Source organism: Harmonia axyridis, chromosome 2 (assembly GCF_914767665.1).
Source record: "Harmonia axyridis chromosome 2, icHarAxyr1.1, whole genome shotgun sequence".
In the NCBI taxonomy this organism is placed as follows: Eukaryota; Metazoa; Arthropoda; class Insecta; order Coleoptera; family Coccinellidae; genus Harmonia; species Harmonia axyridis.
In genome coordinates, this window is record NC_059502.1 from 44,254,725 (window position 1) to 44,276,159 (window position 21,435).

The window sequence follows — 21,435 nt, forward strand, 5'->3', positions numbered from 1 at the left end:
GATAGTCTTTATGGTGAAGGGCTGAAATATTCAAATTTTCACAGTATCCTTAGGCTCCATTAGAGCTACATTATCTTATTGTTTCGAAATACATAGGGTGTACAAAAAATGTATAAATGAAAGAAATTTTATATGTTTAAAATTTACCCTTTTTGAAATATTTCGATTTTTCATAAAGGAAACAGGCTTTGGAAGAACCTGAAGTTTTCGAAATGAATGATTTCATTGAGATGAGATTTTCAAATTGAATTCTAGACAAATGGAGGTACGTACGTACTTACTTTTTGATAATCATTGGGAACTCTACTAAGACAATTCATTGGTGACTCATTCAAATGTTATTATCAGGCTTATTCTAAATGGCATAACATGTATTCTATTCTTTCATCAGGTAGCAAATCTTAGTATCATCAATGAATTTTATCATTTCGAACACCCAGTAGAGTTTCCAATCATTTTCTTTCGAATTCTAATTCAAATAAATTCCTTCATTACGAAGTTTCAGCGCTTAATAATTTTGTTAAGACTATCTAGGTATATCTAGTGGTTGTAGGAATTTCAAGCCTCAACTTTCAATTTCGGTCTGTAGAATTTCAATATTATGATTGAACGTATGTCCTCAATCCAATGAAGGATTGAAATATGTACAATTGTTCTTGCAGTTAAGAAAACTCTTTAGATGTTCCTTAATTCTAATCTGGAAAGCCTTCCTGTCGAATGTACCTATACATTTTGGCAATCATGACAGGTCAACTGTTGATTTATCATCTTTGGAGGTAGGACCTAGTAAACATGTTATTTGTTATGAATTTCAAAACAAATTCAAACGTCAGTTAATTCCGCGCAGCTCGGTCAAAAAGATTTTACCTGGTTATACTCATTCACCTTCCCGGTAAGTAATTTCAGACGAATTGTGTTCAAACTGTGAAGAAAATACTAGTAAATAGCAACAAATAGGTATTCTGAAGGATCTACGAAATATTAAATATTTGGTACTTGGGTATTTAAATGAATTCAGTGAAGTTATTGAAAGTAATAAGGCGCTTATTTAGCTCTTACTAGATTGAATTATTTAGGTCCAGTGGTGTCTCAGTGGACACAACAATATTGAGGACAAAGAGTACGCAACTGACTCGTTTGTGGTTTTTAATAAATTTTCAAAGATTGAACAACTAATAATATAGGTCCAACTTTTTCGTCACCTGTATTTCCGTCATATCTAGCTTCGTTTTCGAGAAAAAAAAATTGAAGCCACTCTATTGAATCATAAACACCATGTGGATCCTAAACACCATGAATAGTTTTCAGAATGAGTTGAGCTAATTTTTTTTCTCGATAACAAAGCTTGATATGCAGATAATACAGGAGACCGAAAAGTTCCATTTTTAGTTAATCAATCTAAAAAATAAAAAACTACAGAAAAATATTTAGGATAATTCATAAATAACTAGGTACCGTTTTTTCGAAACTTCTTCGCTCGTCATATCTCGGAAACGAAGCAACTCCGGACGGTTCGTAGACCATTTTTATGACCAAACGAACCAATATCTGAAGCTTCGTACCAGTGTAACCAGATTTAGTAGAAATCAACTTTTTTAGATTTTTCGCATTTGAATGAAATTTTTAGTAGGAAGAAATCAGTTAGTAGATTTTATAAGATTCAGAAATCTCACCGAGATGGTTGGGAATTGGGATACCTAGACTGTTCCGATGAATCAATTCTCTGTTCATCGAGGTTCTATGCGGTTCTAGAAGACCGTACATAAACATAATAAAATTATAAAACTTCTTTGGTGGCTGTCGGTTCAGAATAACTACGAAATGTGATGGAATATTCGAAGAGTACATCATTTAAAACAGATGGTAAAACGAGTTTTGCAAAATCTTCATTCGAAAATATACCTACCATTATCTCACATCAGTTAATCTATTAAGCGGAAAAAAATATGTCTAACTGCAATTTCATTGATAAATTAAAGTGGCTGATTATTTCAGATTCATAGATATTCATTTCACATTACAGAATCGTTTTTTATGAACTTTATTTTTTAAAGAATTTTTACGTATCTTTGTATTCTCAATCTCAATCAATTTAATCATTCGGTTTCATTTTGTAATAAGAGACTATGGAAGCATATGTTCAATTGTTGAAAGGAAATTAAAAAAAAAAACATCCAAAAATTTGATTATCTTGAATCGAATTGATTTATTCTAATTCTGAAAGTTACGATTGAAATCGAATATAATTATTATAATAATTTTTGTAACTTGAAATCGTACTTAAAAACTTCAACCTTATATATCATGTATATCATTCTTTCAGATTCAATTTCGAAACGTAGGTATCTTGTATCTAGTTTATCTGTGTATCTAATTTTGTATTTGGTTATATTTCATTGGGTATCTTGTACATCATTGTCAGTGATTGCAAGATTTTGGCAATATTTGAAGTTATTTGGGAAAAGAACTCTTATGAAAATGAGGAATTTCTGAAAAAGAAACACAAATCTTTTCTGATCGGACAAAAAATCTTATGTATCCACTTATGTGACAGTTAGTTCTTCATTTTATACTATAGTTGAAATTAATGAAGTACTTGTTTGAACAAAATACATACAGAAGCAGGTATAAAGGTCGTAAAGAATAAAATCTCAAAATTTCATTAGTTTATTATAGCGTTGGCCAATAGTATATTAAACAAAAATAGTATTATTTACATGAGTTAGGTAAACGATAGTGAAGATTAAAATAATAAGAATTAACACGTATAAGGGTCAAGAAATCGATACGCAAAAAAGTTCCATTATTCCATTGTTCCATATTTTCATTCGAATTCTCATTGCTCTGATACTTGCCTAAAGAAATATTTCAGTAGGCACTTAAAAAACAACGACAGAAACGAGGTTTACTATCTTTCTTACCAGATGAATATTTTCTCCGAATACTGCATTCTTTGCGGGTTGGGTATGTCATAAAAAGTCATAAAAGCTTTTTGGGATTTGCCAAAAGAACGGTTCTATTAGATTTGTTCTTGTTTAAAAACCAATTTTATCTTGGAAATATGTATTTAAAACAGAAAATGATTAAAATATGAACTTGAACTCAAATAAACATAGGAATATGCAGTTATGCAAATTCATATTCATCCGAAGCCTAGTTATGGTTAAGCCAAACTTGTCGGTTTTGTGATCAAGGAAATATTGGATAATTTTTTCAAGATAAAGATTAAATATGTCGGCAAATAAGGAAGTCGATGCGAAACTCTCTCTACAAGTTAATTTCCCTTGTTGTGGATACTGTAGAAAATCAATTGTAAAAAGTAGTACAAAGTGTCACATTTGTCACAAGTTTTTCCACCCCGGTTGTGGTACGAAAATGAAAAAGTGTTGTGATGTAGAGCTGACAAACCCAGTTCCGAGTGATAAAATGAGTGGCAGCTCCTCACCGATTTGTGAGACGACTGCAAAGCACTTAAGTATCGATTCTACTCAACCTGATCTTTTACTTAGAATCATTTCCGAGTTGGAGTCGAAAAACAATATTCTCATGGAAAATAATTCCCTACTTAGATTCAAAATCGATTCTCTCGAATATCAACTCAAAAACAAGAAACACGAAATAAACGAACTGAATAAAAAGTTTGTCAACATCATGCCGAGCATCATGCCCGATAAGCAACATATTTCGGATGACGTGAGTGTTGGAAATTCCGAGGATTCCCATGCAACAATTCCATCTGCTGTAACGAACGCTCCTTCTTTAAATGTGGACAAATCTGAAACGAGATCTTCAACTGCCGCTCCTATCAATATAAAATATCCTCCCCAGAAGATCACCTATTCCCAAGTAACTCAGGCGATTAGGTCAGCCCGCCAACTAAATGGTAGAGATGGGGTGAGTGAAGCTGTTCCTGCAGAAAAAAACTCAGATTCCGAATGGAAATTTGTGAAAAATAAAAATCGCAAGCCTAGAAAAACCCTAGTTGTTGGAACCTATTCCGGAGCAGCGGACGTTGAGGGCTTAGACAAGTTCAAGGCTTTCCACGTCTCGAATCTGAAACCCGACACAAGTGTTGAAAACTTACAGAACTTTCTCAAAAATAAGTTTTCAAATGTTATATGTGAGAAATTATCTTCACGCTATCCCAATTCCTATTCATCATTCAAAGTACTCATTCCTAGTTCTGAGTATAATAAGGCACTTGAAGGTTCAAATTGGCCCAATAAGGTCAATGTACATCATTTTTTTCACCGAAAAAGGACAAATCAGGATCAACTACATTAGTTCCTACTCCAGATGGAGGTTGCTTGAAAATCATGCAACTAAATACCCAGTGCATTTCAAACAAATTGGATAGTTTAGAATTGCTATTGGAAGAAACAAATGCAGATGTACTGAGTGTCGCAGAACATTGGTGCAGTGTGGACAATATCAGAGCAGTGGTGATTGCTGGCTGTGCTGTTCGGGCTGATTACTTTTGCCGTACCTCTAGGCAACATGGTGGATCGGCTATATATACGAAGCAGAGTTTACAAGTGAAGAAACTGAAAGTTTCCGGATTCTCCGAGGAAATGCACATTGAGATTTGTGGTGTTGTAGTTTCGGATCAAGGCATTCGTATGGGCATCATCAGTGTTTATCGGCCCTGTTCTGGTAATTTAGAAATGTTTTTTGATAAGCTGTTTTGCGCATTGCAGTCATGTATTAACTTTGTTGATCATATTTTTCTTTGTGGAGATTTAAACATAGATTTCTTAAGCAAAAACTGTAATAACTCTAAATTGTTGAATGATTTGCTAGATTGCTTTGGATTGAGTGTAACGTCACAGTATCCCACTAGAGAATTCACGAACATAAACGGTCATACCAGTATATCGAAAGTTGATTACATCATTACTAATGTTGATCCACATGACTATAAAGTTGTAGTTTTCGATCCCCATATTAGTGATCATAAGGCTATTTTACTACAGGTGAATTTCAGACTGGAACACAAGCAAAAGATCGAAACATATTCATTTAGGAATCTGAGTCAAAATAATGTAGATAATTTCTTAGTCTCATTATCTAAGTGTAATTTTGCTGAACTTTATTCGAATTCTGATATTGATGCATGTTTTGAGACATTCGTTAATATTGTTCACTATTATCTTGAAGAAAACTGTCCTATGCGTAAACGAACTTCAACACCTTCAGTCAAAAAATGGATAACACCCGAGATCATCTAGAGTAAACAGAACCTGTCGAACCTCTATTGGCTCCATAAGAATTTTGGCCTCTTAGATACTTACGAAAACTACAAAATAGCAAAACGTCAGCATATTGCTCTGATAAAACGCACAAAATGTAAGTTTTATAGTTCTGTTATTGACAACTCTTCGAACAGAAATAAGACAGTTTGGAATATAGTTAACGGACTTACTGGAAGAACAAATAGTGGTTGTTGTAATATTTCCATAAATTCAGATGGAAAACTGTGTAGCGACCCGAATTTGTTAGCTGATATTTTTGCCAAACATTTTTCTACCATAACTACCTCTAAATTAAAATTTTGCTATGGTGATGATTTATCACAGTCTTGCACAGTGACGCCCATGGTAAGCGCAAATTTTTTCTTCTATCCTGTCACGGGATCTGAAGTCGTGGAAACCATTAAATCATTGAAAAATAAAAAGAGCGTTGGAGTCGATTCTATATCAACTAAAATAATAAAGGCAATGGGTGAAGTAGTTAGTGAGCATTTTGCACATCTCATCAATCTCTCCATAACATCTGCAACTTTTCCTCGTATTTTAAAGAAATCTATAGTTATTCCGATATTCAAAAGTGGTAACCTAAATGAAATAGTAAATTATCGCCCAATATCTATTCTCAGCTTGCTCTCGAAGGTATTCGAGAAAATTGTTTTCTCCAGAATGATGAATTATCTCAGTGGATTCAAAATATTAAACCCGGCTCAACATGGTTTTAGAAGCGGTCACTCAACACAATCAGCTGCAGTTGATTTTTTTGAATCGGTCTATGAGTGTTTGGATAGGAACTTGTTTGTGGCGGGCGTATTTTTTGACCTTGCCTCCGCTTTTGATTCGCTATCTTTTGAGTTCATACTAGAAAAATGCTACAATCTGGGTTTCAGGGGAGTATTCCTGGAATGGTTACGTAGTTACCTCAACGAAAGATCGATGTCAGTTAGAATAGGCGAAAGTTATTCTGAGAGTCATTTTATTGGCCTTGGAGTTCCTCAGGGTTCTGTGCTGGGACCTCTTTTATTCATATTATTTATAAATGATCTGCCTGTGTGGTTAGCCTCCTTTTTGTTAACTTTATTCGCTGATGATGCTTCTGTAGTTGTTTCTGCGGGGAGTCTTGGGCAGCTCCATAGGGCATGCGAATGTATTGTGACGGAATTTCTAAATTGGTGCCGTAGGAATAATCTTATGGTGAACATCAATAAAACTGTTTGCGTTAGATTTTGTTTGAAGTCGAAGCATTCAGCATAAGGTATGGAGATAACGTTATCACGGCATCAGAGTCGACAAAATTCCTTGGTATCCATGTTGATAAAAATTTAAGATGGACGACCCACATTGACGCTTTATGTAAAAAATTGAACAGCTCGTATTTTGCAATCCACAGAATTAAAGACATTCTACCTAGAAGCTGTCTGATGAGTGTTTATTTTAGTCTGGTTTATAGTCATCTATCGTATAACATCCTGCTCTGGGGAAGATGTTCTGACTTCCACAGAGTATTCGTAGCACAGAAACGAATCATACGTGCAATATTTAACTTAAATCCGATGGATTCTTGCAAATCAGTTTTTGTTGAGAATAAAATTTTAACTTTGCCATGTATATATATTTTCAAATGTTTGCTATATGCCAAAGAGAATGAATTTAAATGGATGAAATTATCAGATTATCATGGTTATGACACGAGAAATTCACAAACTTTATTGTTTCCTAGACATAAGACTTATAGATTTGAATGCTCTCCAATGTATCAGAGTATCAGGATGTTCAATCATTTGTCACCTACTATGAAATCTCTCAATTCAAAAATGTTCAAGAAAGAAATTAAGAACCTTCTTTAAGTTAAATGTTACTATTCAGTACAAGAATATTTGTGTGATTTTTTGATTCCTTAATTCATAGTGTTATTTATGATTATTGTTTTGTTCTCATTTTGACCTGTCCTATACACCATGTTTGTGTCTGAAAGGATTGAATAAAATTTATTATTATTATTATTATTATTATATTCTGTTTGAAATTTTATGTTTTCGGTTGAGCTATCCACATAATATTCATTACGACTCTTGAAATTGTTATTTAACATCTAAAGGCAACATTTTATTGAGATTGAATCAAAAGTTTCGAAATCTTCAAAAAAAAATTCGAACTCCTATATCTACGAGATTCCTTGTTGGATTTGGACAAACTTAACAGCAACATTCGATATTCGAAGATATCCTGAGAATTTTAAGATTGAATATCTCTCCGAGAATTATCATTTTTTCGGCCGGACGAATACAATCGAATTTCAAGACAGATTCATCATCAGTGAGTCGAACCCTCGGTCGAGCATTGCAGATATTATGACGAAATAATAAGGCTGAATGATGGCTCTGAAATATATAGTCATAAGTTTTCAAGTATGGAATAATAACTCATCACATTCGTCCCTTCCATGCAGGTTCCTGCTATTTGATATTCAATTTATCTGTTGGTTAACTAGTATCATTCACTATTGTGACAATTCAATTTTTACTTTCATTCAAATATAGTCAAACATTTTTCTAAAATTAAAATTGAATTGTTAAAAATTCAAAATCATATTTGAAGAATTTGAACTTGTTCTCTTTCATTTTGCTCATTCTTCTTTATTTTGATAATCCAGTTTATATTATCAACTTCGGAAAATTTACTATTTTGAATCAGATCGCTTCTATAAAATTCTGGTGTACTTTTTCTCTTACCCGACCATAATCTTACATTAGATTATAGGAACAATATATTTTCCGATTAAAAAACTTCACTTTCAACAGTTCCTACTTAAGTGCTTAGTGATTAGTGCTCGAAATTTCGAATTACTTTTACAAAGTGCTTAGTAATCGCGAGTCTTTTGTGAAAATCGGTGCTTAGTGCTTGGTGCTCGAAGCCCTTTTTTTCGAGTGCTTAGTGCTTAGTGCTCAAGCACTTTTCTTCAGTGCTCGTCACAGCTCTGCAGGGAAGTTACAATTTCCGATAATGCAGATGATTACCGAAGTGCACAACACCAACATCATAGAATATTGGTTAAATGAATGGGTAAGAATCAATTCTCCTCCAATACCAAAAGAAGTGGTATGTGACTCTTCACGAGCTCTTCTGACTGCAACAGTTAGATCCTATACAGGTTTTCTGAAAATCGAAGACTACACCGAGTCATTTTGGAGTGAGAAATCTTCAAAATGTTATATTAGGATAGATGTAGCTCATTTCATAAAAATTTATGCAAATTTTCTGAGTAAGCTGAATAAACCCATCAAAAAATTTTATTTGGCATTAATTGGTCAGCTTGTTTTATGTCAAAGTATAGAAGAAGCGGCGGATATTCTATATTCGATATTTTTGATCAGCCAGTGTATGACTGGGGGAAGTCTTCAAGACGGAAAATTATCTTCTTGCGTCAATCATAAAATTAAAATGAGAAAACTTTTGGATCCTGCGGCTGAAGATCCCGATGACGATGTGGTTACGTTTCCTTTTGAAGATGATAGCATTTTCAGTACGAAACTCACATCTTCGAACAAATGGAGAATTTGGGGGGAAAAAATTAATTCTGAGGCTCTCAGTGTTGCTCGAACTGAAAAGGAGGATGATGACAACGCCCATTATTTCTCAGAATTAACAAAAAAGATCATGGATGATCTGGAATGGATGCCCCTTTGGTCATGCATTGCCAGGCCAAAATTCGGTTATGTAAGGATACCGGCATCTAGTGCTCCAGTGGAAGGACACTTCAGTATAATTAAAAATCAAATTTTCAAATTTTGTGGTAAACCAATTCGAGCAGATAATTTTATAGACAGCTACTTGAAATATTTGGAAGGAAATATGAAAGTTGTGACTGCCGAACTGAATAATAACCCAAAACAACAAAACCTCGAAAATGATGATGAAATCGAAGACGAAGTACTGGTGACCCAGGAAGAGGAGAACTGGAAAGGCCTGATCAATAAAAATGAAAAACCAGCATCTCTTTATTTGACCAAAAATTATAATATATTTAATTCATTGGATGAGTATACTACTCAAGAAAATCCCAATTATCAAAAATGGACACAATCCGTCTCTTCGAGTGAGTACACATTAATCAAATCTACCCATTTGAAATGTATCTATACTTCGAATTGAGGATGTAATATTTGATGAAGAAATGCAATGAACTTTTTATTTCCAGTGTTTTATACTTCTTTTTCTCATTTCAGGCAATCAATATAGAGGGGAAATTATATTCATTGAAGAATACGTGTGGTTTTGATAGTCTGCTTCAAGTAGATATTTCTTTTTGGGTTCCGTGACGCAGAAGAGATCAGGATTTATTTCGAGGAATTAGCCTCGGAAGGAAACACGTTTGCTGAAATGGTGACGTACATCAGCTACAAAGGAATAAATACAAACTCTTATCGTCGCCGAAACAGCGACCAAACAAATAATAAGTAACAACTATTTGATAGATTGTGAGTGTAATGTAGTGTCATTGATATCGAAGATATTTGCAGATTACCCAAGATTGCAAGAGGTGTCCGTTTGTGAAAATGGTTGTCCTCTCAAAGTCAAAAATTAGAGAGTGGTTAGCTTAAATTCCACGATTATGGGCAAAGGTTTTTATAATATCATTGAGGAATTCATTGTTCTGAAAGGAAAACAGAAATGTTTTAGTTGCAATGGCTACAGAGATTCAAAACTAACCGAGACCGGTAAGTGTTCTGTGTATGTATTATCATTTTAATGAAAATTCATTTTGAATTTTTTCAGGTAAATTTTTTTTATGGAACTAGTCAATTTGATTGATAATTCAAACTTGGACATCTCCTTGGAAGATATTCCAAAATCTTTATCTGACCCACTTTCAGATTAAAATTTACATTTGCTCGGAATTATGAATTTCATTCCTGGAACTATGACCTCGAGCCTCAGTTGAATATGGGGCACTATACAGGCATATCAGCAAGGTCGTTGTTCTGGGTCGAGTATAATGATCTCTGCGATAAAGAAAAAAAATTGATGCATAAAAAAAAAGTGAATCCCCATCTACTTGTTTATTTCAAAAAATGATCTCATTTCGAGCAATATATTAATTATACACCCACGTATCTTTCGAACTCATAGAAGAGAAAGATAATAATCTCATTCAAATAACTAGTTTATTAATGTTATTCCCATATCACTTTATGAGATTTTGTTTATTTGAAGTTTATTTATTATAATTGTCAATGTGTGTTTGTTTCAATTCAATTATGTTCCTTATAGGCAAATTCATTAGCTTGTAGATTTGTTACCAAACTCATTTGTTGATACAAAGAATATTTGTTCACATTCATGTTTCTATTTTTTTATTGTCGTTCAACTCCTTCAGTCTGTTGGTTTGTCCTATGTATGTTCTAGGACATGCGGAACATGGTATCTCGAATACTCCCTGAGACTCGTTATCGATCGTATCCTGACTCGTTATCGATCGTATCCTTTGGTGTTCGAAGAAATTTGGAAATTTTGTTATCGGCTGTGAAAACTGTTTTTATATCCTGTTTTCGTAGTATGCGACTGATTTTGTCAGTGACACCTTTGATAAAAGGTAGAAAAGCTTTATGGGGGAAATTTTCTGGAGGATTTTTGGGCTGTTGTGTATGGGTATATACATACTTTCACTTAAATTCACCCAATAAAAAGAGTCGTTTAACCCTCATACTTAAATCTAAATACTTATAGACCCTTATAACCGAATTCATATATATTCATATATATTTTTTTTGAAATAATGAGATATCATGAAGCTGATCGTTTTGATATCTGGATATTCTGAATAGTTTCGATGGTTTTTATGGAAATTGATTTGGGTTTTTCAGTCTCACAGCAATAAAAACTAATAAACATGATTATTCTGGGTTTCTAGAAAATTCAAGTTGAAAGTAAAGAAATCTGTACTTCTCCGAATCCCAAGTGAAATGGGTCTATGTAGATTGTAGTGTCCCAGCGAAGGTTTTACCTACGTCTATTTGAGAATCTATTGTATTTTGTAGGTTTTCATGTAATAAAACTAATTGCTGGATTTTACAAACGACAATTTGATTATAAAAATATGACAATATTTTCGGAGAAACCAGGAGTTTGGACTTTCCAAAAATTACGAACGTTTTTACATTCATCATCAGATAACAATATTACCTGTTCGTTAAATAGATCTGTTGAATAGTTATGCATATTTTTTTGCTAGATATCAACGAAGATCCAGTACAGACATAGGTGGAATATTCGAATTAGTATCAACTGAATGAACAGTTATCATATCATGAGAGCATAGACAATATTCGATTAAACGCCATGAATGTAGTAGTAGAACTCATGAGTTCTCGGTATTCTGAGGGGCAAAAAATTTCGGAATAGGGTAATTAATTAGTTTGAATAGAGCCTTAAATTATGCCGTAATAATTGTTTCCATATTCATATGAGATTTGCATTTTTCACGTACTGACGGAATTGGATGAATGTAGTTCTCACGAGTTCTCGGTAATTTGAAGAACAAAAAATTTCGGAATAGGGTAATTAATTAGCTTGAATAGAGCCTAAAATTATTATGATATTCAAATTATTCTGAGGTCTTCATTTACGATTGGGTTCTGCTAGCTTAACCGTTGAGCTAGCAGAACCCAGGGTTTTTTTAACAAAACGTATATTCAGAAATTTGGTAATGGGTTCAAACGTGAGCCTAAAAAGAGCCTAAAATTATGGTGTTATCAGATTTTCCATAAGATATCGATTAGCTTGGTGGTTCTGCTAGCTTAACGTTAAGCTAGCAGAACCCGCGATTTCTCCGACAATAAAGGAGCAAAACATTTTTAAATAGGGAAATAAATCATCCTAAAATGAGCCTAAAATTATGGCCAAAAAAAAAACATAAATTCGAAAGTGGTTCTGCTAGCTTAACCGTAAAGCTAGCAGAACCCAGGGTATTTTAAAAAAAAAGTATATTCAGAAATTTGGTAATGGGTTCAAACGTGAGCCTAAAAAGAGCCTAAAATTATGGTGTTATTAGATTTTCCATAAGATATCTATTAGCTTGGTGGTTCTGCTAGCTTAACGTTAAGCTAGCAGAACCCGCGATTTCTCCGACAATTAAGGAGCAAAAAATTTTTGAATAGGGTAATAAATTAGCCTAAAATGAGCCTAAAATTATGGCAAAAAAAAATCAAAAATTCGAAAGTGGTTCTGCTAGCTTAACCGGGGTACATGTCGTCCCTGTTGAAAAAATAAGAGAATGGTACTTTCTCCGTTATCTTTAAGATTTGTAATGAAAATAAAATTTAAAAATCATGATAATGATGATTAAAAATTCTATTTCATATGCTCCCTTTTCTTAACAGAAGTAATGATTTTTTATTGAAATAAACAAATAAAAATATAATACGTTTTGTCGGCAGAACACAATTGCACTTTTCTGTATTAAGGGGTTATAATAATACATATATATATATATATATATATATATATATATATATATATATATATATATATATATATATATATATATATAATACATATAATAATTTATTCGCACATATTAAAGTAATATATACAGAGAATACATGTACAGGGTGGGCAAATAAGCGAGGTAAGCGGCTATATCTCAGGATCCACTCATTGTAGAGACTTGCGGTAAAAATTTTTACTACTAAAGTGTACAAGAAAACACACTGGAAATTGTTTTGAACTTCATACCGCTACCGCTAGGGGGCGCAATGGCTACCGTCGAGTAAAAAAATGAATTTTACTCGAAAATGTTTTATATGAAGTTGAAGAAAAAATATCATCACTGTAATCCTTGGAAAATTCTCTATCTCTTTGAATTGTCACTTTCGATTTTACTACATCAAATAAGGGTAGGTGAAAGGGAGAAATCAACAAGATATTATCTTTCAGGCGAGATCTAATTTGCTCAAAAATGTTGAGACAAACTGAAGTTAGAGGCATTTCAATCAGTCAGATTTCTCCCTTTCAACTACCCTTATTTGATGTCGTAAAATCGAAAGTGACAATTCAGAGAGATAGAGAATTTTCCAAGGATTACAGTGATGATATTTTTTCTTCAACTTCATATGAAACATTTTCGAGTAAAATTCATTTTTCTACTCGACGGTAGCTATTACGCCCCCTAGCGGTAGAGGTATGAACTTCAAAACAATTTCCAGTGTGTTATCTTGTACATTTTAGTGCTAAAATTCTTCACCGCAAGTCTCTACGATGAGTGGATCCTGAGATATTGCCACTTACCTCGCTAATTTGCCCACTCTACAAATAATTTGCCATCAAAAAATTTCATGGCTTTTCAAGGGCTTATTAGTCATACTCCTAGATAAAAGTACAATATGTAAATAAAAACACATAAGTATTCATATGAAAACACTCGAAGATAGAGAACAATTATTATGTATATGGGACATAAACAATATTAAGTAAAACAAAGGTACTTAAAAATCATTCGTCTGAAAACTCCATCTGCCATCCACAGATTAATTTTGGTTAACATGCATTGTCATGTATTTCTTTTTCATATTAATTAATAATAATAATAATATAATAATAAACTTTATTTAGCACTCGGCTATTGAAAACAACACTAATGTAATCCATAAACTTATTTTAATTCTTCATAAATATTACTCATAAAACATTTTTAAATTCTCTATAATTATTGCAATATTTGATCTTTTCCGGTAGTTTATTGAATATAACTAATCCCCTGCTAAATGTGGATTCATTCATTAATGTAGTATTAACTTTCTCTATGTTAATTCAATTAAATCTGTGGATTAAAAAAAGTCTTAAAAGACAAATATCAAAAAACAATATTCGTGATTCATTGGCCTGTACTTCTTTTGACATATTACTCACTAGTAGTAACAGAGTCGGGATAAAAAATATAATTTTTCTAGCAGCTTTGTTTGACATAGTGGTTACAGAATAGGGATAAAAGCATTCAAACATAAAACTTACCAGTCTGCCCAGTCGTGGCCAATGTGCTGGTTCGATCTGAAATAGAAATAAGCATATAATTTTTCTAACAGTGAAGATATTTTTTGGGTGCCATCCACAGATTAATTTTAGTCAACTTGCATTGTCATGTATTTCTTTTTCATATTAATTAATATATATATATATATATATATATATATATATATATATATATATTTAGCACTCGGCTATTGAAAACAACACTAATGTAATCCATAAACTTAATTTAATTCTTCATAAATATAACTCATTAAACATTTTTAAATTTTCTATAATTATTGCAATATTTGATCTTTTCCGGTAGTTTATTGAAGATAACTAATCCCCTGCTAAATATGGATTTATTCATTAATGTAGTATTAACTTTGTCTATGTTAATTCAATTAAATCTGTGGATGAAATGAAAGTCTTAAAAAACAAATATCTCAAAAAAATATTCGTGATTCATTGGCCTGTACTTCTTTCGACATATTACTCACTAGTAGTGACACAGTCGGGAGTCTGCCCGGTCGTGGCCACCATTGGTTCAGCCATTGGTTCAGCCAATGTGCTGGTTGGATCTGAAATAGAAATAAGCATATAATTTTTCTAACAGTGAAGATATTTTTTGAGTAATTTTTCTATATCGATATCATTCAATGAAAAGGAATTCTCATTATTGGTACAAGCAGTGTATTATTGATTATATTTTTTCTTTATTTTGCTTGAATTTGTGGAAAAGGTGACAATGAACATTTGAATATCTTTTTTTCTGAATAAGGTTATCCCCTGCATTTTACCTCTTTGAAATCCTCACAGAATAGGCAAATTTTCACCTTAATATGCAGAAAATGTCCAGTACTTTTTTTTACACCACCTCAGATCGCATTCGGTACAAAAAAACACTTTCTCCAAAACGTAAATAAAAAAAAATTTCGGAGTCCCTGTATATTATTTTGTGCTAATCTTCAGGGAATAAATTGAAGCAATCATTCAACACCTGTATACTGAAGAAGAATTGAAAATGTTGTGAACTCTCTCAGTAATTCATCTACTTGTGGAAATGATGACCTGACAGCGAGAGACATCTCATCAGTCTACAATATTGTATTACTGTACTGTACTATTTCTGAAATTAAACCGATTATTAAGAAAGTATATAAAGAAGAAGTGGAGAACTATCTGCCAATTACATTTAATTCTACAATTCCAAAGATTGTTGAGAAAATAATAAAAAAAGATTGATTGGATTTTTTCAGATTGTCTCAAGAACAGTATGGTTTTCAAGTGAATAACTCAACGCTGGGACCAGTGGCTGACCTGGTAGAAAATATAATAAAAAAAACTGGCGATGTATATTATGTTGCTTCAATATTCATAGATCTTAAGAGAGCATTCGATACAATAAATCACCTCAAGCTTATTGGAAAACTGGAGCTACTTGGAATACCAACACCAGCCTTGAAACTTATTTCGGTAAATAAACAACTTGAAACCTTGAAACTTATAAAATCATTTCTATTAGACAGATCTCAATATGTTACAATAAATGGAAAATATACTGGAAAAAGAAAAGTCAAAACCGGTATACCCTAGGGTACCTGTATTGTACCTGCTGAATGTTGAGAGTTCATCAAAGGTGAATCTACCAGAAAAATCTATATGTTTGCAGGCGACACAGTTTTATTATTTTACCACAATGATCTGAAGGAATTTGAAAGAGTTTCGAATAGTGGTGCTCTGCTTACTTTCTATAAATGGTTGTGTTGCAACAAACTCGTAATTAATGAAGATAAGACAGTCTATATATATGCTTGTCTACGAAATCACCAATAATCTCATGAAGAACGGCCTAACAAAGGAAAACAACATCATCCGTCAATATAATACAAGAAATATAGACAGATTCAGGTTGGATAGAAACACAAAAACAAATTATGGTAGAAAAAGGCCTAGCTATGCCGCTGTAGAACTTTATAACAAATTACCTCGTACCATCAGATGCTCCACATCGCAGGGAACATTCCGAGCTAATGTACGAAAACATTTAGTAGTGTAATTTTGATATCTGAATACCAAAAAATTCAAATTTGTAATAAGAAATTTATATCGCACATTCATTTATATTTTGTTAATATTTCTGTGAGAACAACTGTATGTTGACTAACAGAATAAACTGTATTTATTTATTTAAACTTGACGCTTCAATGAGAATTCTACAGGGTGATTCACCGGGATGGCTGATTGGACGTTTATGGAAATTAAATCATAATTTTAAGCTGAAAATTTGCATATTGGGATCGAGACAATTAATTTTTTTCCCTGAAATATTTTCAGATCTCTACAACTTCCGGTTATACCGGAAACAGACTACTACTTCCTCATTTCAAATGGCACACCCAGTTTATTATTGCATCATTAGATAGCTTTTTTGACGACACGACTATACCTTGTGTGAAAACTCAACGGTTCATGAGTTGATGGGATTCTTATGAAAAAAATAGTGGCAATGAGGACTCAGTTTCTTTTGAATTTTTCGATTCTGCAAATACGTAGCATTATAACACTGTTTGCGTTTTGGACCAAAAATGTACAGGGTGTTTATAAGAAGATCATGAACTTGAACAACTCAAATTCATCTAAACTCAAGATTTTCAAATTAGAACCTATATTTTTTATTATTTCAGTCGGGGACTTCTACCGAAATATGGAAAAATTGAAGGCGACTGTTTGTAAAATTTTAATAATAATAACATAGAAAAAATATAAACAAAACCAACTAGTGCCAACTTATACAAAAAATAAAAATCATTTTAGGATTGGTAAGTAACAATATAGTCATGAATGACTAGAACAAAAAATGAAAGTATCTGCTCGGAAGAAATAATCAACGAATTACTTAGAAATTAACTTTTCGATCATTTGAATAAATGACATTTTCAAGTTTTCATCAAATTATGCCGTAAATTGTAAAAAATCAAAAAGATGGAGTTCGCTACCAATACCTTTCATATTTCATAAGAATATTCAATAAGGACCCGCTCTAACGTTTCTGCCGCCCCGGCAAAAATAGAAGTCAACGCCCTTGCAAGTGAGATTTTTTCATAAAATATTAAAAAGGTTTTTGGACGGAAAATGTATTGAGTGTTATCATTTCTTATGAATTCAAATTTTATCAGAAAAGATTATTAATTGATAAACTACAAAAGAAATTAGCAAAAATTGTCGGACTGAAAAGATAAAAATTCCATTGCTTGAATATATTTGGTTTTTTCCATGAATTGTTCGTAAACTCGTATTAGGTCGCAAAAATGTCCCTTGATTGCAGCAGCTGGTATTACGTAAACAAAACCGATCTTCGACAGAGGAATTAGAGGCAATAAAGTGATAAAACTGTGAATAGAAACCAATTGCTAGTTATGAAAAGAAGCAAGGAGGATGTCTTATAAAGGCGGCCACTCACAAGGCTACCATGTTCGAGCGTTCGGATAATTTTACAGTCGGGCAGCTCGGGACACGGCCGCACGACTGTAAATCATAGAATGAACTTGACTGCCCGACTGGAATCTCTTGGACGCTTGGCGTTCAAAGTCTCGAAAAAACGCTGCGTGATGCCCGCCACTCACGAGGCGTTTTTCTGTTATTTTCCTTTGGAATATTCTACTAGTTCCCAATAGGCTTTATTTTTGATATTCCTGTTTGCGTATGCTGAAATTTTCATTTTCCATCGACAGGTTGTCTGCCTAAATATTTCGATGAAACCTATCAAAAATTCTTTCATTTTGCATAAAATTTGGTACGCTACGAAGTTCCGACGGTACCTGATAAATTGCCAGCTGTCTGTGATCATCTGAAATCCCACCCGGATACTCAATAAAACAACCTCTCGAGTGGCAGGTTTCGACTAGGGATGTGTCGTTCACGAACGAACGAATCAAAAGACCCGGGTCTTCAGAACGAATGGTTCGATCGGGTCGTCTCTCTGAAAATGATTCGTCCGTTCGAACCGATCCGAATTAGCCAAACTTCATTCAGTTCATTCAATCTAAGGATCTTTTAGGACCCAAAGATCCATAGAATGGTTCGTTATCCGAGCCTAGGTAGATGGGTTTCGGTTTGGACTGACCTTAAAGGAACATAATTATGGTAGTAATAAAAAACATCCATTTCGCAAATGAATCATCGGCTCGGCACTTGGCACCCGGTTTTGAAGAAAGATGATAGATAGTAAAAGAAACTGGGCTCTGTAATTGCACTCTCTTAGATGCACCAATTATTATTTCTTGAAAATGTTATGGAATTTTTTTAACTATATATTCAAACCTAACTTTGTAAAGTTGATCAAAATGAATATTTTTCGGGAACAAAATATATTAATTAGGGTTAATATCAGTTTAAGGAATTTCAGATCTTCTGTATTTATTTGGTTGGAATAGATACAGATAATGATCATTAGGTAGTTTTCGTTAAAATTAATAATTCAAGACCTCGTGAATTAAGTGTTCTGTACAATGTAAATTCATGATTAACTTCTACTTCTTCATTAGTCATTTAAATATTCCAAAATCATCAATTTGAAGGAGGAATATATATTTGCGTTTGAAATTTTTTTGAGAGGTCCATAATCATCTCATGAACTAGATATCAATTTATTATATTCTGTCATCTCAATAACTTAAAACTTTATGATTATGGATAATCTCCTTTATGTTTATGATTATGTCTCAAAAAAATCATTATCTCAAATTCACGATCCGATTAAAAACATACCGACTAACAAATACAAAGCTGATAATAACTTAACATTCTTTAAAAAGAAAAAAAACAAAGAACGAAAGAACCAGATTTACGGATCTTTGAATCATGCGCAAATCGTACATGATTCGATCTGAGCTAGTGAGCTGAAAAGAACCATTGGGTCAATTGAACGGGTTTTTTGAACCGGGTCGTCTCAGCCATGGATCTGGTTCGACCCGGTTCGTCGAAATTGAACGAACCACACATCCCTAGTTTCGACGGCAGCAAGGGATGGCAGACTAGCTACCATTTCGACGCAAGCTACTTTGGTCGCTTGCTACCAAACGCTCGAAAAAACGCTTCGTGAGTGGCGGGCATTACAGTCGTGCTGCCGTGTCCCGAGCTGTCTGACTGTGAAGTGATCCGAACTAGGGCTGGGAATCATGAATGAATGATTTGAATTTTCGAATATTTATTGAATAATTATTCGAAAAAGTGCATTTTGCATTATTCGAATATTCATGAATAATCAGTGAATAGTCGAGTATTCACTGAATAGTTGAATAATCAATGACTACTTTTTTATTCATGAATAATCAGTGAATAGTCGAGTATTCACTGATTATTCCGTGAATAGTTTTCTATTCAGTGAGTAGTTGAGTAGTGGATATTTATGAATGTTCGTTACTATTCATAAATATTTACTAGTGATGAGTTGTTAGTTGAGTTATTAATCATTTGTGTAGTTACGTATGAAAGTTTGAATGATCACTTAACTCACTATTCAGGAATAATTAAAACAAGGTTTTGTGATTTACTATGGAAATGTCGTTTTATTAATATTACAATTACTGGAAATAACATTTATTAAAATTGATGGATACAATTGAATGACAATTATTCATTTAATAGTAGCAACTGGTATTCATCCAAAGAAACTTGAATAGAATTGGGGTTTTATCAATGAAAAAATATTACAATTGAATATAAGATTCTAACATATGAATTAAGCAATAAATAGTGTTATAATATAAGATTCTACATTCGAATTATATGAACATATGATGAATGAATAATACTCGAAATTCATATACAGAAACAATACTTCATCAAACAAAATAATTATAATCTAAAAAAATATAAATAGTTACTGAAATATATAATGAAAAAAATTATGTTCACAGATTATTTATTTATTTACTTTGCAGATTTTGTGAAAGAAAACACATCATTCGAACTGATGAACCTTTCAGACATGCACGTTTGGCGGTAATTATGTTACCAGCTCTAGAAAACGCGCGTTCTGACGAAGTTGATGTTGATGGTTTACTTTACATAGATACTTTTTTGCTATTTCAGACAATTTGGGGTACTTGTTTTGATTATTTTGCCACCATTCTAGTGGATTTGAATCTTTGGTTATTGGATAATCCAAGGCGTAAATATCTATTTCATTATTACAATTGGTACTATTTTTTAAGGACTCGTCTAAATCGTTTTTGAAGATGAAATCTAACGCCGCCTTTTTAATCGATTGCAGAGTTTTTTCATTTGAAACCTTGCTCTCCTGTTCCGTATGCATTGCCATTTCTAGACATTTCTCAATTTCAGTGGTCAAATATTGTTTGATTCTGAATTGCGAACCGACGAATCTTTCTATTCTTTTGAATCTGGGGTCTGAAAATGTACACACATCAACTGGAGTAACATCTTTCCCTAACAAAACTGAATCTTTCATAGAATTGATCACGAAGTGTATTTTTGAAGGATTTGATGTTCTCAGAATCCGTTTGATCATTTTCTTTGTCCATAAAATTTTGTGATAAAGATTGAATTATCGGCATGATCATTGAAAGGGTAGGTTGAGTTTCCATAGATAATAAATTGGTTACGACCTCGAAAGGTTTCAGAGATTGTGAAAGGGATTCAATGTCCGACCATTCTACCTCCGAAACAATAAAATGTGCTGCTTGAGACTTTGTTGTCGTTGACCTATCTGATAAAACTGCGATTATGGTTTCACGTTGTTCTATTAATCTTTGCAACATATAAAAAGTAGAATTCCAACGAGTTTTCACGCATTGAATCAATTTATGATTGGGTGATTTCAACTGAGTTTGCTTCAGATTTAAAGCATTGGTTGCTTTGTTTGAATGTTTGAAATGTCGAACGATAATACTGCATTTGTCGATTAATGATTTGATATTTCGATCATCCAATCCTTTATTCAATACCAATTGTAATGTGTGAGCAAAACAGTATACAGCAAAGAATGGAAGCTCTCTAGTAGAAGCAACAATATTTGCTGCATTATCGTGAACAATTGCTACACATTTTTCTGACAGTTTCCAATCCACAAGAATTTCTTTTAATTCATTTTTCAAATTGACACCCGTATGAGATTGGTCCATTACTTCCTTTGTCAAATTTACCGATTTTTGTTGCC

General features: G+C 32.9%; 1 protein-coding gene across 1 annotated transcript in view; it reads right to left on the bottom strand.

Annotated features, from left to right (window-relative positions):
• The window catches only part of LOC123673316, a 66,064-nt gene that overhangs the window by 27,511 nt on the left and 17,118 nt on the right, over positions 1-21,435 (bottom strand). The window contains exons 5-6 of the mRNA XM_045607804.1: positions 14,753-14,833; positions 14,256-14,291 (exon numbers count right to left, since the gene is read on the bottom strand). Coding sequence (XP_045463760.1) covers positions 14,256-14,291; positions 14,753-14,833 — 117 coding nt within the window. The remainder of the gene's footprint in view (positions 1-14,255; positions 14,292-14,752; positions 14,834-21,435) is intronic.